At 41.0% G+C, this 27,459-nt stretch overlaps 1 protein-coding gene across 1 annotated transcript in view; it reads right to left on the bottom strand.

Annotated features, from left to right (window-relative positions):
• Positions 1-26,892, bottom strand: part of LOC126273130 (esterase E4-like) — a 234,207-nt gene extending 207,315 nt beyond the window's left edge. The window contains exon 1 of the mRNA XM_049976590.1: positions 26,709-26,892. Coding sequence (XP_049832547.1) covers positions 26,709-26,853 — 145 coding nt within the window. The 5' untranslated portion in view covers positions 26,854-26,892. The remainder of the gene's footprint in view (positions 1-26,708) is intronic.
• Positions 26,893-27,459: the final 567 nt, after the last annotated feature.

The following is a 27,459-nucleotide window of genomic DNA, read 5'->3' as shown; positions in this document are numbered from 1 at the left end:
AGAGAACAAATGTAAGGATGTCGAAGCATCTATCAGTAGGGGTAGGATAGGTACTGCCTACAGGAAAATTAGAGAGGCATTTGGAGAAAAGGGAACCATTTGTATGAACGTCAAGAGTTCAGATGGAAAACCAGTTCTAAGCAAAGAAGGGAAAGCAGAAATGTGGAAGGAGTACATAGAGGGTCTATACAAGGGCGATGTAATGTAGGGCGATATTAAGGAAATGGAAGAGAAAGTAGATAAAGATGAAATGGAAGATATGATACTGCGTGACAAGTTTGACTGAGCACTGAAAGAACTGAGTCGAAACAACGCCCCAGGAGTAGACAACATTCCATTAAAACTACTGGTAGCCTTGGGAGAGACAGCCCTGACAAAACTCTGCCGTCTGGTGAGCAAGATGTATGAGACAGGCGAAATACCGGCAGACTTCAAGAAGAATATAATAAATCCAATCCCACAGAAATCAGGTGTTGACAGATGTGAAAATTACCGAACTATCAGTTTAATAAGCCACTGCTGCAAAATACTAACACGAATTCTTTACAGACGAATGGAAAAACTGGTAGAAGCCGACCTTGGGGAAGATCAGTTTGGATTCCGCAGAAATGGAACACTTGAGGAAATACTGACCCTACATCTTATCTTAGAAGGTAGGCGAAGGAAAGGCAAACCTACGTTTCTAGCACTTGTAGGCTTAGAGAAAGCTTTTGACAATGTTTACTAGAATATTCTCTTTCAAATTCTAAAGGTGGCAGGGGTAAAATACAGGGAACGAAAGGCTATTTACAATTTGTACAGAAACCATATGGCAGTTATAAGAGTCGAGGAGCATGAAAGGGAAGCAGTGGTAGGGAAGGGAGTGAGACAGCGTTGTAGCCTATCTCCGATGTTATTCAATGTGTATATTGCGGAAGCAATAAAGAAAACAAAAGAAAAATTATGAATAGGAATTAAAATCCACGGAGAAGAAATTAAAACTTTCAAGTTTGCCGATGACATTGTAATTCTGTCAGACACAGCAAAGGACCTGGAGGAGCAGTTGAATGGAACGGACAGTGTCTTGAAAGCAGGGTATTAGATTAACATCAACAAAAGCAAAACGAGGATAATGGAATGTAGTAGACTTCAACCAGGTCATGCTGAGGGAATTAGACACTTAAAGTTGTAGATGAGGTTTGCTATTTGGGGAGCGAAGTAACTGATGATGGTCAAAGTAGAGAGGGTATAAAATGTAGCCTGTCAATGGCATGGAAAGCGTTTCTGAAGAATAGAAATTTGTTAACATCAAGTATAGATTTAAGTGTCAGGAAGTCTTTTCTGAAAGTATTTGTATGGAGTGTAGCCATGTATGGAAGCGAAACACGGACGATAAATAGTTTAGACAAGAAGAGAATAGAAGCTTTCGAAATGTGGTGCTATAGAAGAATGATGAAGATTAGATGGATAGATCACGTAACTAATGAGGAGGTACTGAATAGAATTGGGGAGAGGAGGAATTTGTGGCACAACTTGACTAGAAGAAGGGATCGTTTGGTAGGACATGTTCTGAGGCATCAAGGGATCACCAATTTAGTGTTGGAGGGCAGCATGGAGGTTAAACGTCGTAGAAAGAGACCAAGAGATGAATACATTAAGCAGATTCAGAAGGATGTAGGTTGCCGTAGGTACTTCGAGATGAAGAAGCTTGCACAGTATACTTTAGCATGGAGAGATGCATCAGACCAGTCTCTGGGCTGAAGACCACAGCAACAACACCAAAAATAACTGGGGTGGATCAAATCCACTACCACCAAACTGTACTCACAAAGGGTTACACAGAATACCGAACTGCGTGCTAACAGTAGTATTATGATCAATATCTTTGTCGTATTCTATGTTGCACATCCGGATGACTGTCCATTTGTCGTAAGCAAATCGGTATGGAAAATTCTAGTGAGAGTAAATCTGAGAATGCAAAGAACAACTACACGTCTGCCCTAGAGGGTCTGATTGGTTGTGATGTAGAATAATTATGCCTTTCTGATACATATAGGAGAAATTGTTTGTCGGGTAAACATATTAAATGCCTTTCTGATACATATAGGAGAAATTGTTTGTCGAGTAAACATATTAAAATTACCGAAGCGGTTTCCCTGAGATAGTTCTACAATTTGTCTACTGGAGATGAGTACTTATCTTCTCACATTGAACACCTATTATCATTCCAAAATCGCAATACCAGATCGGATACGTCTAGCATCTTGACTGTACCTTTACATAACACAAAATCTTTCTCCGTGTCATTCTCCATCTCAGCCATACGACTATGGAACGCGCTCCCCTGTGATCTGCGTCTTATGCAGAACTACTCAACATTCAAGAGGGAACTCAAAACTTACATATTAGGGACGGTATAGCCACCATTGTTGTGCCCCTCCCATCTCTTTCTTTCTCCTCTCCATCACAGCTTCGAATTTTACCATTCTATTTCTCTTCCTCTAACCTATCTACCTCTTATATATCTCTTTCACCCCATTATGTCTCTGCTCAATGAGAATAACTCACAAGCTGCATGAACATAACGAGAAAATTCCCAACTAACAATGGGACTGACATTCACAAAAGAAAAGTATGTTTACTTTCATATACATAGCCATTATTATTATTATTATTATTATTATTATTATTGATTGTTATAATTATTTTTATTGTTATAATTATCATTGTACTACTGTTATAATCTCTATTTTTTTCTTTAACATCAATACTGCATAATACATTATATGTCCTTAATGTTATGTAGAAACTGTAACTCGTTCAATCTGAGTATGCCTGGTTAGGTGTAAGAGAGGGCCTGAAGGCCCTAACCTTGCCAGGTAAAATAAATGCATAAATAAATAAATAAATAAAATAATACTGACTCCGATGGAATAGATCGTGACTTCTTTTCTCAGTCCTAAAATTCGAATAAATCTTATATTTTTAGCTGGATGTGTACATTTTGTGGAAGACTGTAGTTTTAATGTATTATTCGGTAATGGTAGGATGAAATATATCGATACTCTACTTAAAAAAGAAGACAATTAGGATCTACAATGATTTTTTTTTTAAAAAAAAGTGTTACAGCAGTAAAAGAGTAACTTCTACAAAGTTGGTCAGCAATCTTATAAAACACATTCGTTGAGCATAGCTCTTTTTTTTTTCTTCTTCTTCATAGGAAACAGTGTTTGAGCCTGCCTTATGACACATCGATCGTAATGCAACACTACATAAGTTAACAGAACGCATTTTTTTAATGGTCCCCATCGCGATAGCTGACGTGATACAAGTTACTGCATGTCTTGGTGGTGGAAAGTTCCTATGGGACCAAACCGCTGACGTCATCAGTCCCTAGGCTTACATACTACTTAACTTACGCTAAGGACAACACACACAGCCACGCCCGAGGGAGGCCTCGAACCTCCGATGCGGGGAGCCGTGCGAGCCGTGGCAAGGGGCCCTTGCCTGTCTTGTCTCAGACCTTTTTTCCTACTACAATTGCCTTAACAAAATTTCTCACTGTGCAGGTTTACTTCCATATGTGCTCTACTTTCTCAGAAATTAGCAGAAATTTTGGAATAGGTGACATAAAAGACTTGAAAAAGGAAGTACAAAATCTCTTACTCCAGCAGACAAACCGAAAAACCATGAATTTACTGCAATATTAACGTTAGATTTTCTGTACTTCATGCTGTCTGCATGCCCACACACGCGCTTGTGTGTGTGTGTGTGTGTGTGTGTGTGTGTGTGTGTGTGTGTGTGCATTCAAGTGTGCATACATGCATGCTTATTGAAAAGTTGGACGTGAATACTTCTTTGCAAAGTTGACCAATGATTCTGCTGTGGTGTGCGTACACTAACTATGAGTCAGATATTATCGCGAGTAGCAGCGAGCGAACAGTTGTTGAGAGGAATCGGAAGTGGTCGAATGTAGCCTGCGGCGGGGAGAAGCCTCGCGACATGAGAGGTCGCAGCCTGCAGTGATTGTTCTAGCAGCGCCGGAAGAGACTTTGGTATTAATTGAGGATTTTTGCCTTTTTGCTGCACGTACCTGTTGCTTGCTTGCGCACTGGAGGGATTTTGTCAGATTTGTGCATGCATACGTTGAGAGTAATATTCGTCTGTTTGTTGTGGCCAGGGATGTGTTTATTGAGTATAAACATCGTCGAATGAAGTAGGTCTGTGTACAGTTTGTCAGTGTTTAAATAATCTATTTTGCGAATATAGTAAATGAAAGTCTTTATTGGTTTCTGTTGAGGCTAGTTGACCAAATCTCTCCTGATCATTCTATTTCTCTATCTATGCAAAAAAAATATGGCAGCAGTTATTGCAGTTATTATGACCATACATTGCACTGTGCTTGGATCGCAGTATTGCTTTAGAAATATTTTTAGCATGTTGCTGATCACGCAGTTGCAGTGGCAAGAGGAGGAATCTGTCGCATACAGGAGCATTGCAGAACAGTTGTTAGGAGTTCTTAAAGAATATTTTAAAACTCTTAGTCAGAGAATGATTTCTTTATGATTTATAAGAAGAGTAAATAATTTCCGTTTCTTTTTGTTCTCAATTAGAATTCTATTATAGTCAGATACACGTCTTTAAAAACGAATAAAAATTACGATCTCATTTCAGTGTACATGTGTTTGTGCATACAATCATAGAAATTATTTATGAAGGAATCCCACAATCTGAAAAGCTATTTGGATGGCTGAATAATTAAATAAAAGCTGAATTGCTATCGAATCAGACAGTGATGAAGAAAGCAATCTTGCAGTTCATTGGTCTCTGTTGGTTGGTATATTTAGGAAATTGAATCACCGTACATCAATCTTACACAACATACTTCTATGAAATTAATATAAAGTCCTAGTATCTGTTACTAAACCGTATGTTGAAAAATTTGCAAACACATATTGCAGACCAACTAAAATTTACTTTACACTACATGTTTATACATTACGTGACAATGAACTGGTGTTATGAATATCCGTGTCTGATGGTACGATATCCTTAAGGTTTTAACTGCCACCTTGTCATTAACTGACATTTAATTATAACAAACCAGATAAAGAACGACGCTTTTTTATGAATCTTCAATGCGCCTTTGGCACAAAATGGCATATTTTTATAACACACAAGTTATAATATGAAAACAACCAAATACGAAAATTATTTAACCACCAGGATACCGTTTACTGTCGTTTTATTACATCAAATCGTACCAAATACGACGTGTTTTCGAGAGATCCTCGATGTACTGGTGCTCTGAAACAGTATGCGTTCATAACGCTTAACTTATAATACAAAAACTTACCAAATATAGCCTTCAACTGCGAACAACATGACACAATATTGTGTCTCCTATGTTTTGCTTCTAACGTAGAAAGGGATCTTGCATCTCATTGGACACATTCGTCTCCATGAAGCAAAAATCTGACTTCCGTTATTCAGTCTATCTAGTTTCGAAAATACTCTGGAACATGCAACTCCGTGGTGAGAGGTCACAAAACTCGACCAGCGCGTCGTCCACGAACGCTTTCACGTTCTGTGTGAGGACGACTCAACGTTGTCGAGTTAACCAATGACTTTGTGACGAAACAAGCCGTTCTTTGTTGGAACTTCTCTATCTTAATCCGACCTGGTATGGGTCCCAGACTGAGGTGCCATACTCAAGAATCTGACGAAAATGTATAATAAGACATTTCTTCTGTGTATGAGTTAAATTTGCTTAATATGCTCCCAATAAATGTCAGCCTGGCATCACTTTAATGTGGTAATTCCACTTTAGGCCGTTGCGTATAGCTACACCTAGGTATTTTATGGTAGTGACTGTTTCCTGAGATTTGTCAGCAGTGTAATCGAACAATTGTGCATCACTTCGCTTATACGTTTCATTTATTTATATTTAGGGCCAGCTTAAAATTCCTGCACGAAACACTGATCCTCTATAAGTTTTCCACCATTTCATTACAATATTTTCCGTTGCAACCTTGCTCTAGACAAAATCCTTGTCAGCCCATAGCCTAGCGAAACTTCCAAGCTATCCATTAGATAATATATGCTGCTTATTATAATAAGTAACGGCCCTGTAACACTTTATTGAGATACCCCAAAATTACTGATGTTCCGTTAAAAACGGCATGAGGAGTTCTTTCTACGAGAAAGTTCTGAATCCGATCACAAATCAGTTGTGATACACAGTAAGCTAGTTTATTTCTGTTTTTCTTTTTTTTCATTAAGTGACAATGCGAACTGTACTGAATGCCTCCCAGAAGTTGAGGAACGCGGCATCAACCTTATTTTCTGTTACGCGATCGTGTACTCAGTATTTACCATTTCGGCATTAGTGTGCTGATTGCGATAATCCGCGATTACCAATTTCGGAAAACGGAATTCAGCATTTCGGCGTTCTCTTCCTCATCTCCGTTTCCATCCAGTTATAATTACTGAGCGACTGAGTAGGCAATTTCGGTCCGCTTGCTTATTTTACTTAATAACGCAATTTTTCTAGAGTGTTTTAGTCGGCTCGATTGACAAAATTCTTCTCTCGAATCAGTGGCAGTTCGTCCTTTGGCGCAACAGAGCACTGAAATCCTACAGAAGTATTCGCGCCTGGAGAATTTTATACTATATAAAGATTTTGAAATATTTTTGAAACATGAACTGTAGGGAAAACCAGAAGAGAATCGAAGCATCTGAGAAGTGGTGTTTAGACGAATCTTTAAAGTTAGGTAGACTGATAAGGTAAGGAATGTGGAGGTTCTACGCAGAATCGGAGAGGAAAGGAATATTTGGAAAATACTGACAAGGAGAAGGGACCGGATGATATGACCTCTGTTAAGACTTCAGGAAATGACTTTCATGGTACTAGAGGGAGCTGTAGAAAGCAAAAACTGTGGAGGAACACAGAGTTTGGAATACATCCGGGCATAATTGAGGACGTAGGTTGCAAGTGCTACTCTGGGATGAAGATGTGTCACAGGAGAGGAATTCTTGGCGGGCCGCATCAAAGCAGTCAGAAGACTGATGACTCAAAGAAAAGAAAAGATTTTTATCTTAAAGAAATCAATTCTCCTGCCTCCGTGACAGGCAATTATTTACTAATATACAGGGTGTACAGAAACGGTCTGAGAAGCTTGTAAGACTGTTGAAGGGTAGGTTGTGCTGAAAAATAATTGTTAAGACAAAAATTCGGTACGTTGCGCGCCGTACGAAATTCAGTTGTGTGCCCCCGAAGATCACATACCATCGCTGATTTCCGCGTCCAGGGATGGAGAAGAGAATAGGGGCGGGAGGTTTCTCTCTGCGGAGCATTAGAATAATGCTCTGGCTTCATCTCTTGCTGTTGAACCTCGCCAAGATAAGTTTCTTTTTCCTCCAAAGTCGTGCTGCCAATGTGCCATATAAATATCAAATTTTGAATCTAAGTAATGTCTGCACTATTCTGCAACTTACGTCTTGTGTCATTGAGTCCTGCAGCCAACCACATTTTTGAAACTGAAACAACAAGAATCTAGGCAGCAATGACAGACAGGAGTTTCTCCTCGTTTGTTGCACTTAAAGTTACAAATTCTGTGACAAGTTTTTACAGTTGGTCATGCGAGAGAGAGACAGAGAGAGAGAGAGAGAGAGAGAGAGAGAGAGAGGTAGAGACAGAGAGAGAGAGAGAGAGAGAGAGAGAGAGAGAGGATTCGATATGACACGATATGCAGTTGTGAGTCTGAAAACATGAGATCTGAGGTGTGCACTGCCTACAATATGAAGCCAATAGGGGGGATTATACGCTTTGACATAAGCTCCATACCAAGGACTTGCGGAGAACGACGCTGAAAATCTAGTTAGGCAAGAAAACTAAAAATAAAAGTAAGATATTGTAAGAATTTTCCGCTCAGTCATTTACTGAAAGGTAGACTGAATATGTAGTTTTGATCATCATCATCATCATCATCTAAGACTGATTATGCCTGTCAGCGTTCAGTCTGGAGCACAGTCCTCCTTATAAAATTCCTCCATGATCCCCTATTCAGTGATAACATTGGTGCCTCTTCTGATGTTAAGCATATTACTTCAAAATCATTCTTAACCGAATCTAGGTACCTTCTCCTTGGTCTACCCCGACTCCTCCTACCCTCTACTGCTGAACTCATGAGTCTCTTGGGTAACCTTGCTTCTCCCATGCGTGTAACATGCCCCCACCATCTAAGCCTGTTCGCCCTGGCTGCTACATCTATAGAGTTTTCATTCCCAGTTTTCCTTTAATTTCCTCATTGTGGACACCCTCCTGCCATTGTTCCCATCTACTAGTACCTACAGTCATCCTAGCTACTTTCATATCCGTAACCTCAACCTTATTGATAAGGTAATCTGAATCCACCCAGCTTTCGCTCCCATACAACAAAGTTGGTCGAAAGATTGAACGGTGCACAGATAACTTAGTCTTGGTACTGACTTCCTTCTTGCAGAAGAGAGTAGATCGTAGCTGAGCGCTCACTGCATTAGCTTTGCTACACCTCGCTTCCAGTTTTTTCACTATGTTGCCATCCTGTGAGAATATGCATCCTAAATACTTGAAACTGTCCACCTGTTCTAACTTTGTTCCTCCTATTTGGCACTCAATCCGTTTATATCTCTTTCCCACTGCCAATACTTTCGTTTTGGAGATGCTAATCTTCATACCATAGTCCTTACATTTCTGATCTAGCTCTGAAATATTACTTTGCAAACTTTCAATCGAATCTGCCATCACAACTAAGTCATCTGCATATGCGAGACTGCTTATTTTGTGTTCACATATCTTAATCTCACCCAGCCAGTTTATTGTTTTCAACATATGATCCATAAATAATATGAACAACAGTGGAGACAGGTGGCAGCCTTGTCTTACCCCTGAAACTACTCTGAACCATGAACTCAATTTACTGTCAACTCTAACTGCTGACTGACTATCTATGTAAAGACCTTTAATTGCTTGCAAAAGTTTGCTTCCTATTCCATAATCTTGTAGAACAGACAATAACTCCCTTCTAGGAACCCGGTCATATGCCTTTTCTAGATCTATAAAGCATAGATACAATTCCCTGTTCCACTCGTAACACTTCTCCATTATTTGCCGTAAGCTAAAGATCTGGTCCTGACAACCTCTAAGAGGCCTAAACCCACACTGATTTTCATCCAATTTGTCCTCAACTAATATTCTTTCAACAATACCTGAGAAGATTTTGATATGATAAGCAGAGGGTACGGTTTCCACGTTTATTGTTTGCAAAAGAAAATGCTGGATGTGAAACGATTTGGTTGACGATCTCAGACATTAATCACAAAAGATTTTTAAAAAAAGTGAGCGGGCTAACTAGAGACACGATAGAGCACAATTAGACAATTGGACAGTGTTTATAGGCAATCAATTGAAAGACACAACTATCAGAGTCACAAATAAAGTTACATACTCTCTAAAATTGTATATTGTACTGCATTAAATTCTGTGGTGTTTCTAAGGTCGCACTTTGCGGACTTTAAGAATGCAGTGACTTATAAAATCCAGGAATTTTCCGCAGTCTTATAAATTTCACTGCTGGATTTGATCACAGCTGGATTTGATTCTGCACTTAGCAACCACCTTTCATAAGAAAATGTTTTCAAAGGTGCATGTAAACATATTCAAAATTTCTTGTATGCTGGGTATATCATGACCGAGTAAGAAAGTAAATTTCTGCCACTGACTCTGCAACAGTTATCGCAGATAACACAACTGGTACATCAACAAATTCATAGTTCGTCATGTTATCAGGTATGTTTTATTTTAGAGTAAGCACGAAGAAATGTTGTAGACCTTCCACACTCCTCGCCAGCTTGACGCAAAAAGGTTAGCAGAACCGTTCCAAGAAACTTTACTGCACATTATGGATGATTGAGATAAAGTTATTTCTCAGTGTTGCAATGGAGTAACTGTTATGAGCGGACATCGTTCAGGTGTACAGACGCTTCTGAAAGAGCATTTTAAGCATGCCTATATCGTTCATGGTTATGCTCATTAGTTGATTCTGATTTTAAACCAAGAAACGAATCAGAAAACGAACATTGGAACTTTGCAAATTATATACGAAAAAATACGCTTGAAGACTGTCTGGAACAAATCGAGCTTAAATCTCTACAAACGACTACAAGTACTAAAGATAGAGTGCACTGCCTGAAATTAACATACCCAGCATTTTAGTTTTGGTTTTCTGTACACAAGTAGTGGGACAACGTTTGCGTCACCCCACTCTGCATTGTTGCCAAATTTATTCAAGATGGCAGATCCAAGTTGGCAGCGATGGATGTGGCAACATCACAATGACGTCAGGGTGGGAAGTTCAAATTTTGGTGGGAAAATAGGTCAATTGGGCTACCTCCACTAACTTAACCCCCTCTCATCCCCCCTCACCATGAGAATGGTGGGAAGTTCAAAATTTTGTAGGAAAAAGGTCACTTGGGCTATCTCCACTAATCTAACAAAATAGCAGGAATATTTTGGCAGGAAAAAAGGTAACTTGGGCTACCTCCACTAACTTAAATCATCCAACCACCACCTCTTCCTTGGAATTGGTGGGAAAAGGACTCAGCGTGTTCCCAGCTGCTGGATAGTATGGACATAATTATTTATTTTGCACGCAGTATTTATTTAAATTTATTTAAACCATTTGAGTTGTCATAGGCAGTGTGTTCACCATTGGGTCAGGAGTCCTACTGACCTAGTACACAGTAATGCCATCAGAGGGCACTCTCATCCCATGGTGGTCTGGGGAAAAATGGCGGGAAAAGGACTCTGTGTCCAGCTGCGAGAGAGAGAGAGGAAGTAGTGTATTTTATTTATTTTGGAACCATTTTTTTTAGGGACGGACTTCATCTAGTTTATTTATTACAGTGATACAAAACACACGCTATGACGTGCCTGGGGTCACACTACATAGCCTGCAGACCTGCAAACTACTCGTAAATCGTCGAAATAATGAAGTACACTGATGTATGGACATGAAAACAACTCGTAAATTGTCATAACAATGGATGTATAATGCTCTGCAAACACGGTTCCTAGATGTAAACTGTTGAAATAAGGCATTGTACAGCCTACAGATCTGCAAACTACTCATAAATTGTAGTTGCATTTTTTTTACATAAACTGCCGAAAAATGCACTACACTGATGTACACGCACGAAAACAACTCGTAAATTGTCAAAACAATGCCTGTATAATATTCTGCTATCACGCTCACTAATTGTAAACTGCCGAAATAATATATTGCACAGCCCACAGACATGCAAACTAATCGTAAATTAGCGAAATAATACAGTACACTGGTGCACAGACACATTCATAACGCATAAAATTATCAAAAATAATGCATTTATTACGCAATGCAAACATGCTCACAACACATAAACAACCAAAATAATGCAGAGCACTAACACTCACTGAATGTAAAACAACTTTCAAACTGTCGTTAAGAAATTCGACCGTGACATATCAGCAAACTGATCCCTAGAGCCGGCCGGTGTGGCCGAACGTTTCTAGGCGTTTCAGTCTGGAACCGCGTGGCCGCTAAGGTCGCAGGTTCGAATCCTGCCATGGCCATGGATGTGTGTGATGTCCTTAGGTTAGTTAGGTTTAAGTAGTTCTAAGTTCTAGGGGACTGATGACCTCAGATGTTAAGTCCTGTGGTGCTCAGAGCCATTTGAGCCATTTTGTTCCTTAGAGAGTTTCAAGGCATTCTTCCTAGCGATCCTAATGGGACACCCCATCCCACATGCGAGATGCGTCTAGCCACACACATGTTTACTGCATCTGACACATAGCTTTCAGAGCTGTGGGTCCAGTGCCAAGCGAGAGATGTTTGCATAGCGCCTCGCCATTGGAGGCACAGGTTGCCAGTGTTATATTACCGTTACATGTCTATGTAAATAAGAGCCAGGTCTGCCTCTCAGTGGTATTGCAGAAATAGCTAATGGTCGCTTATGTTGTTGTAGGAGCTTTCGTGATGTCTCAGCTTGTCTGCATGGAAATTCTCGCTCTAACAGGAACTGTGTACGAAATATTCCAGGATAACACCGACTTCTTCGTGATGGTCCTAATGAGGCATCACGTGCTACTCTTCCTGGAAATCGTGACGTCCTGCTTTGAACTTACATCTCAGAAATGGTAAACATGCTCACCGCTAAAAGCTTTCATTATGTATGTGCACACTTGCGAAAACACCGTTAATCATAATACTATTCTTGTTGTTTGGAAAGAGAACACTGTCTAAGCAGAGATGGGAAAATCAGAACAATTACAAACAGAATTCGAAGCACTGTCCTACAGAAGAGAAAAATGGCTGGAGTTTTCGGTGTCCTACAGCTGCTGGAAATGTTGCAATGCCACAATGGCGGATGAGGGACAGCATCCCACCAGAGACGGATGGTCTGCTTCAATTGTCATCGAACACTTGAAAAATCTCAGAACTTCCCATAGATACCCTGCACCATATGGCTAGAATCAGTCTGCAGAGGCTCCCATGTCCCAGCACAAAAGGTGTTTTGTGTGTGAATTGTGATTTCTGAGTGGCTCTTACTGAATTTACCTGCCAAATTACTGATGCTGCTAGTGTGGGAACACTGTCCACCTTTTTTTCTGCAGATAAGAGTTTCAGCAGAAAAACCATTTTGTACAGATCGCCTTATTACACTGACAGTTAAAACCTTCCAAAGTGGTCTACTGATCGTCAGATGTGGGAACACACTCTCTCAATTACACTGCTCTGCCATTGACGACGGAAGCTTGAATATTTCACTGCAAAACGGATCTCCAACCCAGCTATATGTCACCACATAATGTATCAATGCAGTAAATGCACAATTCATATCCTATGCCATACAGACTCATCTCTTCTGCATTCTCCATATAGCTAGCGACCACCAGACACTCTTACATACACTGCAAAGACAGATAGAACATGCATTAGATATTTCCCACAAGGTCGGTAGGTCACCCACCGCACCCGACGGTCACAAGTCATTTGCTCCCCACACACACACTGGCTCGAAGCGTGACCATAGTATAGTCAGTGGACTGGGGTCACTCTCCGAACTGTTGTACAAATGCTGGGTCAGTTCCCCTTGGCGCAAAGGCGTTACTGTTTCTGGTCCCAACCTCCTTGCTTGCTTGCTTTCTACAGCCATCTCCAGACTGTGGGACTACAAGAACATATGTATTTTCACATCATATCATTCACGCGATACTTCTCAATGTCAGGTACATAGCAGTATGCTACCGATTGCTTCCACAGTATAATTCCAAACATATAGACTGGAAATTATTTCTCTAAAAAACCCAAAACCTTTGCGGGGTGCAACGTGCTGTAAACCACTAAGTAACTAGAAACATATCCCATGTGTGAAGATCTTTATATGAAAACTCGGATAAAATAGAGTAAACTGATGTTTCCACTCGCGAATACCGATGTTGGTGATACAACAGATTCCAATTCATCCCAATAATTTACGAAGTCTACTAAAGTGCTCCCCATGTCTAGAGAACCAGCAAATGTGTCTTCCACCCATCTTTCATCTGCTAGATGCACACACCACAAGCGATGTTCTCTCTCAACCAGATAAAGGCCGGAAATGTGCAGAAGTAATCAACCGGACAATTTACATTGGAGGGAATAATGGTCCATCGCAAACACACGTCTTTAGTGAATCATGTCAAATTTCCATGGAGAAAACAAGCGATCACAAAGGGCGTCCAACACATAGAGAGTATTAGTTCACTATTCAGCCGTCTAGAGGGCGACACTGTCAAGTCAGCTACATTTTTGTACCCCAACCGGTTTTTCCATTCGGACGGCTCCTGCCGTTAGCTGGAAACGTGAATCATTTCCCCCACATGCCTCTGCCCCCACGCACCACGCACCATCAGACAGAATCCCTAGGAAATCCGGTACATATATGTTTTATCACTGTACTTATTATTAAATAATACGATGGTGATCTCAATTGGATGACATTCGACAATGAGCAAAGTATCGGAAATATGCCCTGCTGACGGCTCTGGCAATAGAAATATCTATATTATTCTTAGGACGAGACATACTTTTACAAGTAAAAAAAAAATCTTCCATTCCCTTTGTTATCGCAGTATTCCGCAGATCCATACACTCTGTAATGTTATTTGTGCCTCACTGCTTTTTTAAAAACTAATTTGTGCCTGATTTTATTCTGATAAGCTCAGTAATGTATGTATATACCATAAATGTAAATGTGGTTCAGAAAGTACTTGAAGTGAAGTGAAGCGCAGCTAGACAGCAAGGAACTCTTTAGCGAGCAATCCCCGCAACGATAGTAGTTGTGAATCTTTGAGTATGGACTATAAAAAAATTTTAAAAAAAGAGGACTGTTAACATGTAACTTGTGGAAAGCGGGCGTGTTGCTAGGCCGTCGCTCAGATGCTTATTATTACAGTACATCGACAATGTCTTTTCCATCCCATCCATTCACCGGTACACTGTTGATTACCACATAACAATTGACTGACATCATTTATTTGAGATGGTGAAAGAGTCTTGGTAGAGGGGCAAAAACTTCTGGGGGATGGATAGCACAGAAGCAGTGATCATGTACACAACTACAATATTAGGAATCAATCGAAACAGAACACAGAGTCATCAGCTATTCCGTCACTGTGACAAATGAGTTCAAGTAGAGAGTGAAACGTCCCCTTTGAAAAATTAATGAATGTCTGTGCTGATAAACCCCAACGTTATTTGATTTTAAAACAGCTGAGAAAAACTGAACGTACTCAGACATTCACTAAACTGACACACAATATTTTTGGCGCAACGCAATCAGACTTTCAGTAATCCCTACAAGAGAATGGCCCTGCCTAACAATAACCTATACCTTTCATGAATTCTTACCTCACAAAAATCTTCGTTACTCGAACTACTGCAATACAGCGAGCGCCACTACTGCCAGCTAAATAAAAGATTCTAACTACTGAGGGCACCAACTACTGATAGGCATAGTTAGCAAATAAAAGATTTTGATAGAGAACAAACAATGTATTTACCTCCAACTGCGCAACGCTATGCGCTGTTCACATCCAACTGCTCAACACAATATTCCAACATTGCAAACCTGGCACAGACAGCACACAGCACAGTCAGTGATTTTCATACAGAGCGCTACGTGGCATTACCAACATAAAAACCTAAACAGCCTACTTACAAGAGGTCGTCAATCACCTTCGGTCAGCAGTTCGGAAACGCTCCACAATACCGGAAAACTCTTCCAGTTTCCTGATGTTGTGACTGTCTTTTATTTAGAATCATCCAGTGTGTGTGTGAGTGTGTGTGTGTGTGTGTGTGTGTGTGTGTGTGTGTGTGTATGTTTATGGTAGCAGAAGCAACAACATGATTTACACCGTGCAACGTTGACGTCTTGATGCCATAGCAGAAGAAACAAAATGTACGGCAGTGTACAAAGCGTGTTACAGCAGAAAAAAGAACAATATTTCAAAAGACACTGGGAGCCTCTCTTGCAATTGATAGTATAGTCTGTGGGATATGGTCATTCTCCTACAGTAAAGGGGATGAAACTTTACACTGGCCTGTGCAATTGATTAATACCTGTATATTTAATAGGATCCCCACATGTGCTCGTTGCTGGCACACAGACAGTATTTGTTTTCGATATATGGGAAGAGGTAGATACGGTACCAATCCTATTGAGTTCTGTATAGGGTGAAGTTATCGGAGCTTTTATAGTTCGTAATTTTTCTCTGTTTGATGGTACAGAATAACGATGATAGAATGTTGGGGTGATAGACGTGAATAGACCCTGAGGGACACCGATTTGCTTCAGACTGCAGTATCAGTACGGTGTTGAGTCTTCCTAATTTTCCCGATAAGAAACAACACCGTAACTTTTCGTGCTGTCTTTGTACTACTCGTGTTGCAGGAGTGGCTTCGTTTGGCGCCGACCTTACACACTGTACACGGTTAGTGGTGCTATGACATGTTACCATTTCTATCGAATGGTCAAAACATGGTCCTGTAGCACTAACTCAGCTTAGCCTGTTTCTACACAGACTGCAGAGTGTGGTAGATATAGCTTTCTTCAACTTCTACTTGCTTCTGACTCAAATTGGAACAATTACATGCGCAAAGCTGTAGGGGTGGCAGCACGAATCTGAGGGCCAGTTGCAAGATGCATAGGAGTTACCTAAAACCACATTGGAATTTTACTGTAGCAGATAGGTTCGAAAAACATTACTCGTTTCGAGATATGAGTGTGCCAGAAATATCATTCACTAGTGGCTGAAATCATTAAAAGACTTCTCCATAAGTTCTAATGCTGGTATGGGCTTGAATGGAAAGACTTGATTCCAAGTTGCAGACACCATTTCTACATCTACATTTATACTCCGCAAGCCACCCAACTGTGTGTGTCGGAGGGCACTTTACGTGCCACTGTCATTACCACCCCTTCCTGTTCCAGTCGCGTATGGTTCGAGGGACGGACTACTGCCGGAAAGCCTCCGTGCGCGTTCGAATCTCTCTAATTTCACAATCGTGATCTCCTCGGGAGGTATAAGTAGGGGGAAGCAACATATTCGATACCTCATCCAGAAACGTACCCTCTCGAAACCTGAACAGCAAGCTACACCGCGCTGCAGGGCGCCTCTTTTGAAGAGTAACTCAGCATGTCTGTAAAAGCATCCGATTATCATTTTTGATCCACCTGCGATATTTCATGTAAACTAATTCACGTTCGGGATCTATAATGCCATCACTAGATGCTGTAGAATTGTTTACGATAATAAGTATCTATCCTTGTGAAAAACAGTGTGTTTCGAGAGAAATGGTAAATATTTTAGGAGATGTTAGGGCAAATTAATTCGCGTAAATTATTCCTTACAACATGTGCCAAACTTTTATCGGTTCCAGAGATACAACTACTAGAATCTAATCCAAGAAAATACTCACAGAAGAGTTATGCGAAGGTAAATGATTAAGTTTAAAGTTGATCTTCATAAATTCCATCTCCGACTTCAGTGCACTTTCGAATTTCCTTGACATCACCACGTGTAGCTCTTCTAAGATCGTCCTCTCATTATTTTATGAGAGGTGGCTATTCATAACTCCGACGATCAATTCGTCTTTTTTGTTTACTTTCTTTTATAGACTTCACCCTTCAACCATCCCCACAGGCACAAATCTGAGGATAAGGTACCATTGTGGGCACGAAACGTAACAATTTCTGACGATCCACTTCCGCTGAATATTGAATATTAGGTTTAGATGACGAGTCACCTGACGACTGTAATTAACAGGGGTCCTGTCATCAACAAAGAACATACTCGTCCTTATAGCCAAAGGAACATTTTCCAATTAGGCTGGAAGCTCGTTTTCAGGAAAGGCTAGATAAAAGGGCCTCGCGGTGACAGAACAGGCGCAATCAACTGATTGTTTATCGTACCATGCTACACCTTTACAGAGAAGCTTATTTGAAAATGTGTCTCCACAAAGACATGTGGGTTTTCGATGGACCACCGATGTGAGTTACGAGTGTTGCTGATACGTTCCTTAGTGAGGGTGGTTTCATCCGTAAACGGTACTGATGATACCACTCGACAATTTGCAATTAGGTAGCCAGAAAATTCCAATCGTCTGCCTTTACATACTTCTCTAAAGTGCTGAATCCGTTGTAAATTATAAGGATAGAGGCCGTGTATACGTTATGTCGCGGTATTCTTTTATGTGGAACATCGATACGTGTAGAAGTTCTACGCGTGCTTGTTTGAAGACTACTGAATAATGTCTTACAATTAATCCACATTCCGTTTATTTTCACATTCAGATGAGGCAGGACTGGTGGGCGCTGCGCCAGACCCACGGATTAAGTAGAAACACGAATCAAGACTCTTAAATGTGATACTGTGCGCTTAGGAAATTGTGTATCGTATTCACTACAAGCAGCATCAGCAGAATTTCCATTACAAAGACCTCACACAAATGCCACATCGGCATACTCAGTATTTGTACATACGTGTGGCATGCTTAAACTGTACAGTAGAATCAGCCAACTAATCACAATCACAATCAGGGCTAAAAAGTTCAGTTATGTTAACTGAAGCACAGCTTCACAACCCGAAAAATGGTAATCGATAAATAAACTCGTAGCAACTATAATACCAACATACGAAATGGAAACTTATCTCTGTCTCTTATGTCTCTGCAACTAACTAAAACTGGGCAGGTGTTATATAAAATGTTTTATCTGAATTAGTTCACACTACCACCTCCTAAAACATTTATTACTACCCTTTAAATATTTCAATCTGAATTCAGGATTTCGCTGCTATTCACTTCCGGGTTCAGTCAGCTTTCTGTTTCTTATACTACGTAAGCATTATAGCCTTAAAGAAGTCACAGTAGCCCTGCTCCTGCAGCTTAATAATATCACATCAATATCTTTTCTTTGCGATCTGCGAGGACGAGGGCTCTCTCCTAAGAGAAATGTTATTGACCTATCTTCGAATTCGGCAGGCAATAGGTCACTGACAAGGACTAGCAGTCCACAGAGGAATCGGGACTGCACCCAAACTTGTGCTTTTGCCACAAGATTAATACCGGAACGGAAGGAGTTCAGTTGCGAGAAGAGGGTCTACGATGTTACCGCCTGCAAGAAAAAATCCTCGCCATTGTTGCTGCCGCGTGCACGTGCATGAAAAAAAGAAATACTCTGCAATCTTTACCCGAGAAGCCTCTCATTTTGTGTAGTACATGCAGTTGCTTACCCGATAGCGTAAGTCGAGAAATTGTCATCCACGATCATGACAGAATCGTTTGAGCCTATCGTTTAGCCTTTACAGTCGGCTCCAAACCAGGTACGAAGCTGCAGATAATGAGCCGTACTTGCACTCCTTGTAATTGCTAACTGATTCCACCAGTTACCCAGCCGTCGGCCCAGGCAGCCGGTTGCACCCACTGCGTACAACAGTCACCGGCAGGGCCGCCGCCACGTGTCGGACGAGACTTCCAGTCAAATATACCGAGTGCACAGTGACCTTTTTCCTGACTACTTGTCATTTCACTTAGGGGGCCCACAATCTGATTAGTGTCGGAGCTCCCAAAGGCTAACGAACCCTCACTCTGTGCTTGTCTAGACTTGGCCCAGAAATGCGCCACTGTCCCAGCACACAAGGGGTTCCGAGCTAGCTTTGACGTGATGTCAACACTGCACTGCACCTAATACATGCTGTAAGAATGTAAGTGGGCAGCCGTGAAGCCAGCTACCACATTCGTGTTACTCCCACAGGTACGCCATCTACTCATCGTCCGCCATTCACCTTCGAGGAGAACAAACCGGCCACATGTTGCTCTTGGAAAGAAGCAGTGACAACAGATTTTCCAGGAGGTTCCAGCAGCATCAGAGGTATGACAGCTGTCGCCACATGTGGCCCACCGTAGGACAGAAATTTTAAACCTGTCGACTGTGGCCAACAGAGCTCTTAGCCGTTTTCGACTGCAGCCAATTCACCTTTTCGTCCGCACACAACGACCGTCGTCCTTGTCCAGTTACTAGTACCGTACGTAAACTATACAAAACCATAAAAAGACACTAATAAAGCAGTGAGAGACTAATTGAGAAAGAACGAACACACTGCAAGGGGACTGCAGGCGGAGTAAATACGCACCGCTTAAATTGCAATGCAAACATAAGTTAAACAAGAAAAATCAAAACAGTACTAAAACATGAGCTACAGTATTAGGTCACGCGACATAACGGTCGCAAAATACCCTAAATATAGAAAAAAGTAGTTACTGTTCACCTGTTCTCAGAAGCGCGTAAGGGAACAACTAAAGCAACGGCCTACAGGAACTACGATAACCACGACTGGTGTGAGTGCGGCTGCGGCTGCTGCTGCTGCTGCTCTCAGCCCATCTCTGCTCTACGACTGAGGCGCAACTACATCGAGCATCAGGTGGAACAAAACATTACACTTCCTCAAAAAGTACTATTTATGCGGACAAACAGCTTCCCAGGAATAAAATTCTACGTGCACGAGCCCTTCAAAAGCGAAAAATGGAGTCGGTTAAATAAAACGTATAAGAACAAATGTTATGTAGTCGTACAGTCCGCTAATTACAGAAAACCACTCTTCATTTCCTATCAAGCTATCATTGCCAAGGTTACTAAGTTATAATATTGTAAACTTGTTGGAACATTTTATTCATGCAGGAAGTAAGACAGACACCAGAAAGAACTACTGAAACTTTTATTAAAATTTCTAGAAACAGTTGCCAGCTATTGATTATTTCTAACACAGTAACGATATAACAGTGTACAGAATAAAAGCTGACAACTATTTTTAATTTAATTTTGAAACAACATTTCCTAGTCTAAATCTACTCGTTTATGTGGATACACAGTAAGGCCGATGACCCGCTCGACGCCTGCGATAAATCGCACAAATCTAAGGGCTGTCAAAACGGCTAAATACTTAGGAATTACAATTACGAATAACTTAAATTGAAAAGATCACGTAGATAATATTGTGGGGAAGGCTAAACAAAGACTGCGATTTGTTGGCAGAACACTTACAAGATGCGACAAACCCACTAAAGAGACAGGCTACATTACACTTGTCCGTTCTCTGTTGGAATATTACTGCGAGGTGTGGGATCCTTACCAGGTAGGAATGACGGAGGACATCGAAAAAGTGCAATGATGGGCAGCCCGTTTCGTGTTATCGCGCAATAGGGGTGAGAGTGTCACTGCTATGATATGCGATTTGGGGTGGCAGTCACTGGAACAAAGGCGTTTTTTTTTTTTTTTTTTTTTTTTGCGGAGAAATTTTAATCATCAACTTTCTCTTCAGAATGCGAAAATATTTTGTTGACACCCACCTACGTAGGGAGAAATGATCATCATAATAAAATAAGAGAAGTCAGAGCTCGAACGGAAAGATGGAAGTGTTCCTTTTTCACACTCGCCATTCGAGAGTGGACTGGTAGAGAAGTAATATGAAAATGCCAGGCACTTAAATGTGAACTGCAGAGTAACCATGTAGATGTAGATGTAGATGCGACGTACTTATGTCGCTGCTGATCGCAGGCGACTGCCATTAGTACAAGATTTACAGCTTGAGATCTATTAATAATAAAACGAAGGTGAGTATTAACATGCGAAGAGGCCTTACCCAACAAGGAGTTTTCATCCTTAGCGCGTTTTTTATTTATTTTTGCTATTTTTCTTATTCTGAGGCATAGTTGAAATCGCGCTCCCTTGTTTGATGCTAGCGTGTATTCTCGACAACAGACGTTTGGTGTACCCACTACTCTACTACTGCACTTCGATGAGCTGACTCCCAGCCGTGGTCCAGTGCATGGATGAGGTACGTAATGTTTCCAAAACTGCAAGTTTGCAACAGAGACTTGATGGCGCAGAGACAGAGTCAACAGGGACACTGAGTGGCGTTCAGCGATGAGACCTGCGTATGTTTGAGGCGGTCAGACCGAAGTCAAAGGTGTCCGTAGGGGCTGATGAGAAGGTTCTCAAGATCCGACATCTACAACTTTTGGAATCAAGGTGTGGAGAGCGATTGCATGTGACAATACGACATATTTAGTAATTCGCAGGAGAGCTTCTGTAAATTTGGGAAGGCAGGAGACGAAGTACTGGCAGAAGTAAAACTGTGAGGACGGGGCGTGAGTCGTGCTTGGGTTGCTCAGGTGGACAGCCGGCACGGTAGCTCAGCGTGTTCGGCCAGGGGGCTGTGTGCTCTCTGTAATAAAAAAAAAAGTAGTCAAGGAATCAACGATCAACTTGAACGGATGTCTTGTGACGTCCACCCAGACCAAACGCAACGAACTATATCGGGAGAAAAAAGATGGTAGAGCACTTGCCCGCGAAAGGCAAATGTTCCGAGTTCGATTCTCGGTCCGGCACACAGTTTTAATCTGCCAGGAAATTTCATATCAGCGCACACTACACTGCAGAGTGAAAATCTCATTCTAGATTTAGTAATTGTTGAACGAAAGCTGAATGCTCTCCAATATATAACAAAAATTCTAAGCTTTGTTGTCATACACTTCGTAGAGAGAATACCAAATGGCACATTGCAGCAGGACATTGCACGACCTCACACTGGGTTTCTTACACATGCCCTGAGGAACGTAAGGATCTTTTGCTTGTCTGCTCGTTATCCTTATTTGACACTCATAGAGCATGTCTGGGATGCAATGGGAAAACGTATGTTTTCATAGCAGTCTACATGAGCTGACACAGCACGTGTTTCAGGCATGGCAAGAAAAGCCTCAACACGACGTTGGTAGTCAGTTTGCGTCGACGCCACGAAGAATGCAAGAGTTCATTTCTGTCTGTAGGGATCACGCCGCGTACTCATGTTGATGATGGATATCAGTTCCGAATGGAATTAAAGTTTAATCATCTAACGCCCGATATGTTATGAACATTTCATAAAGTTTGAGAAATGGTGGACTGTGGCTTCGTGCTGCAACACGTTCCAGTCCATCAGTATCTGGAGAAACTGCTTCGGCATTGGCCCGAATTTAATTTCGATCTGTGGCTTAATGTTATATCCCCGTTAATTCAATAGTGACACCCAGTAGGAATGTGGCCACAACAAAGAAACAGTTAGAGTTGTTATCAGCCCCAAACCTTCCGTATGCTTTTGAGAAATGAACTGAGTGTTTTTACACACTGAAATAATACAAAATAGATACACTAGCATGGACTCATTTACGAGTGCAAATGAGAATAGCACATACACATTCACACTACTAAGAGCGCACATAGTGAATGAGTGTGAATTGTTTGTAATTGGCTCGTTTTACGGTAACTTGGAAATCGTTACATGAATTAGTACACACAACAATACAGATCCGTACATATAGAAGATCTGTCTGCCATTAGAAGTTTTAAAAGCTTTCGATTTCAGTTTTCACAAACATAAATTGTTCGTTCATTAGAACTAATCATTTAGATTACTATATCATGGTATGCCTCCTTGTTTAATTTAAGACAGCTGTAGTAGAATGCTCACTTATTCTTCATTGTGCGGCAGGCAGCGATAATTGCAGCAGTTTTAGTGCACTCCACGTACTTGATATTGTGTATTCTTGAATGACAGCTGGAAGTCAAAGAAAGACTAAGTGTCCTCAGAAAAGTCGAATGGCTCCCTGCGTCTTCGGATGATAGACATTACATCGTACCCAACAGATGCATCATGAGTCCAGAGAAAAGACGACGTGGATCTCATGTTTTGCCGTCGCTGGTAATTGGTGAGGTTCTTTCGGTTATGGCGTCGGTGTCTCGTATTTTCTAGTGACAGGAATCTGAACGAAATGGTATTCATTCGACTGGGCCCTTCAAGCGCCGGTAGTAGCTACTGTAAATGTTTCAGTGACTAGAAAAATCGCCTATGTCTGTCGCAACAGTTTTCTAAAAGAAAAAGGTACCAATCTCGGTAGAATTCTCCATCGCACCGCATCTTCCCGATTTACAATCTTCACTAGTAGCTCAGGGTAAATGGAAAAGTGTATATGCTAATAGTTTGTGTTATTGTGAAAAATGAGGATTCCCGACTACGTTAAAGTGCAGTATCCGTTTTACACAATCTCTTCTTGTACTGTTATTGACCAGATGGATGAGAGCTCCTATTCGCAGTTTCGTATCACGATAGCCAAAGTTCTGTAGCTTCTGACAACGTGGCCAATTGTTCAAATGTGAATGCGACGTGACTGCTTTGTATGTGGAGGGCAATACCGCTAGGGCTCGCTTCCTCTTTTGTCATCTTGAGAAAGTGAAACATGAGGACGGCAAACGTTAAGTCAGTCAGTTTATAGGGTATAAACGTTTCAACGGCGTCAGCGCTCCGCAAGAGATTGGCTATAGCAACACAGTATTATCAACAAAAACCCACATCCATCTGCCAACAATAGACAGTAAGCATTAAACGTTTACTACTGTCTGCTAATGAAACACTGCTATTCGAAAGTAGTAACAGTTCTGTTTTTCTTTTAAAATATAAGTAGAACAAGTAATAATCACTCTAGCTTTCTTAATTTGCTTGGATTATCTTTATACAAACAATTTTACTGTAAGCGAAATAGTCCTTCTGCGTTCACATCCAAATGCCTCTGATCATGCTATTAATTAAGTACAGTTAGATCATAAGGGGGAAATAGACTAATCATAATTATATCATGCAGCTGAGGGAATGTGTGTTATCGCCGGTATTCTTTTGTACGCCATTTGCACGTAGAATGTATGAAGACATATTCGTACATTGCAGTACTTAAATTTACGTTCACTGTAAAGTTTGTTTCTCAGAGCGAAAAAACGTGATACGGACGATGATAAATACGAAGTGTAGGATAAAATGTATACGTCTTAAGTTAAACACTCGAAAAAAGTAGAGTGATATATAACGTAATTTTGCCTGATCTGAACAGACATGCACCATCGCAGAAGAGAGCCCTGCGTTAGCTTAACTCTAACAATACCAAGGCATAACACTCTATACTTTATGTCTACCCTAATTTTTTTTTAAAATACAAAATTCGTTACTGTTGTTGAATTAAATTAACAACATACTTTTTTAAGAGGTACTGATGTGTCAGTAGGGTCCGTAACCCGAAATTACTTTTTAGTACACTCTTAGCAATATCAGCGCACTTTGTGTAACGTGTACAGCCTTTATGACCATGCCAAAAAAATTTCAAAAATACAAATTTAGTTCGCTGTTGTTGACTTTTATTTTCAAGATACAAGATAAGTAAGGCCCTGGACCTAGAGATACCGAATATGACATTCATTGGGAAAAGTGACATCTACTACCGAGACTTAAATTTTTGGATTAAGTTTAACAGAAAAATTTAAAACATAATGGCATCTGACAGAAGAATTCATTACAAACTACCAAATTTTTTTAAAAAATTTTAACACATAGAAGTTACAACATTTTCAAATGGTGGGCATAAAGTATTCCTCCCTTGGTAACGTGAGGGTTAAAGTCGATTCACACTTGACAGAACGGAATGGAACGGATAGAAAACTACTCACAACGCATTTCAGACATTGGCATTCACACAGGGCGTCAGCAGATCTAATGGTAGGGTACGGAATCTCTCGTTAACGTTGAGGTTTTTGTTTAAGAAAGCTTTCACGTTGACTTTGGAGGAAAATGGGTGCGACGTCTCTTTGTCACCACGCTCATACATGCTACAGAAGTGGATTTTTTCCTATTATGTCTTCTTACTGCTTATTTTATTTATTACTTTGTTTTCGAAATAGATTGCAAAGGGTACGTGGGGTAAAAAGAGACCAGATATCTGAAACGAAAATGTTTATTTTACTGTACCTGTGGAAAGGCGAAAAACTACTCTTTGTGTAAATAAAAACTTAGATTGATGAAACAGTTATAATTAAACAATCTCTTTTTATCAGCGAAAGAATATGCTCTATTGATGATGAAACATACCATTTTTCTGGACATTATTTGGCACTTCTATTGTTTTTGTATGTATATATTTTCTCTGGCGAGTAAATGTCGGCGTTCTGAAACGTCTGGAGGACACTTTTCCTATTGTTTCACTTCTCAGCTGTTCATCATGCAATCATGGTCGAGAACGTAAGTTCTGAATTTTTCTTTGGGCTTTTAAGGGGGATAGGACTTCAAACTGGCCGACTTGGATCAGGAGAGGCACCACAGGACATTTTAACTTTTACTGTCTATACTGTTACAAATAAATTCATAAAACTTTGTCAGCATGACCAGGAAGGATTCAGGATTCACGCTCATAGCACTGGATGTTCAAAAATATAACAAAATATTTTTTTTTTCATGTGAAATGTCATCATTTTTTCACTTACTATTGGCTACATTCGTTGCTATAGGTACACTTTTCTTCATAAGTAAGGGAGATCCTTCGATGAATTTTGCACAGCATACAAACCATTCTTACAAGTGTATGAAACTCTAGAACTCTCCAAATGTATTACAAACTGTGCTAAAAATTGAGATAATTAACCATAAAATTTGAGTTTTTTCTAAACCTGTAGTTTAAAATGTAACAGCTCATTTATTTTTTCGTTAATTAAATAAATTCTAGAGTTTCATACACCTCTAAGTAGGGTTTGTATGCTGTGCAAAATTCATCGAAGAATCTCTCTTACTTGTGAAGAAAAATGTACGTATAGCAACAAATGCAGCCAATGGTAAGTGAAAAAATGATGAAATTTCACACGTAAAAAAAATTATTTTGTTATACTTTTGAACTTACATTGCTATGAGTTTGAATCCTTCCTGGCGGTGTTGACAAAGTTGTATGAATTTATTTGTAAAAGTATAGACAGTGGAAATTAAAATGTGTGGTGCCTCTCCTGCTCCAAGTCGGCCGGTATGACGTCCTACCCCCCTTAATAACTGTATCATTGCTAGTTCCTTAATTCCGACTTTTTGTACAACGAAGCATATTTCGTACCCTCATTTTCACCGATCGGCCCTCAACAAAGAGAAGTGACGATTCACTGTCGCATCGTCTTGTGTGACGGCGACGTCGCTTTCTGTTCCGCTCCGCTGACGTGCAGTGTGAATCGACCTTAAGCAGCCCCTTTCAGAGCAGTGAGGATGGGCGGCCTACCGAGGTCGGTGTCGTTGAGCGGCGCGTCCCTGGCCCTCCAGCCCATGTAGCGCTCCCAGCCCAGGGAGCCGGCGCGCGCAGAGCCCGCAGCCAGTAGCAGCAGCGGCAGCAGCAGCAGCGGCTGGCATTGCGGGAGGCGGGGCATGCTGGAGGCAAGGCGGCGGCTCAACACTACGGCCGGCACCGCTCTGGCCGCCTTTAAGTGTAGCTCCAGCCGCTCCTGATTCGCGGTGCACGCCGGGACCCCTTCGCGTCATCTCCTCTCCTTTCCGCACCTCTCCCCTCAGAAGTCGTGGCTCCTGCTATCGAGACCGGATCTGCAGAGGCTGCGAGCACGATTATTGCGAATGTGACGTAAGAGGTTATCGGTGACTCCCCGACATCCTCGTCGGTATCGACCTGCCGGACTGACAAAGTGTTTACCTGACCGTCACGCAAACTCAGATTTTGGTCTCTCGTCTATACCGTCCGAGCATATTTCATTGTCTGACTGAAAGCTGCCATCTGCCGGAACCTCTTTCCTACCTAGTACAGGCACAGTAATACAGGGCGAATGGAAAAGGACTTTACAGATTTGGCCATTAAAATTGCTACACCACGAAGATGACATACTACAAACGCGAAATTTAACCGACAGGAAGAAGATGCTGCGATATGCAAATGATTAGCTTTTCAGAGCATTCACACAATGCTGGCGCCGGTGGCGACACCTACAACATGCTGACATGAGGAAAGTTTCCAACCGATATCT

Source organism: Schistocerca gregaria, chromosome 1 (assembly GCF_023897955.1).
Source record: "Schistocerca gregaria isolate iqSchGreg1 chromosome 1, iqSchGreg1.2, whole genome shotgun sequence".
In the NCBI taxonomy this organism is placed as follows: domain Eukaryota; kingdom Metazoa; phylum Arthropoda; class Insecta; order Orthoptera; family Acrididae; genus Schistocerca; species Schistocerca gregaria.
The sequence above is the reverse complement of the archived record's forward strand: the minus strand, read 5'-3'. Positions and strand labels throughout refer to the sequence as shown.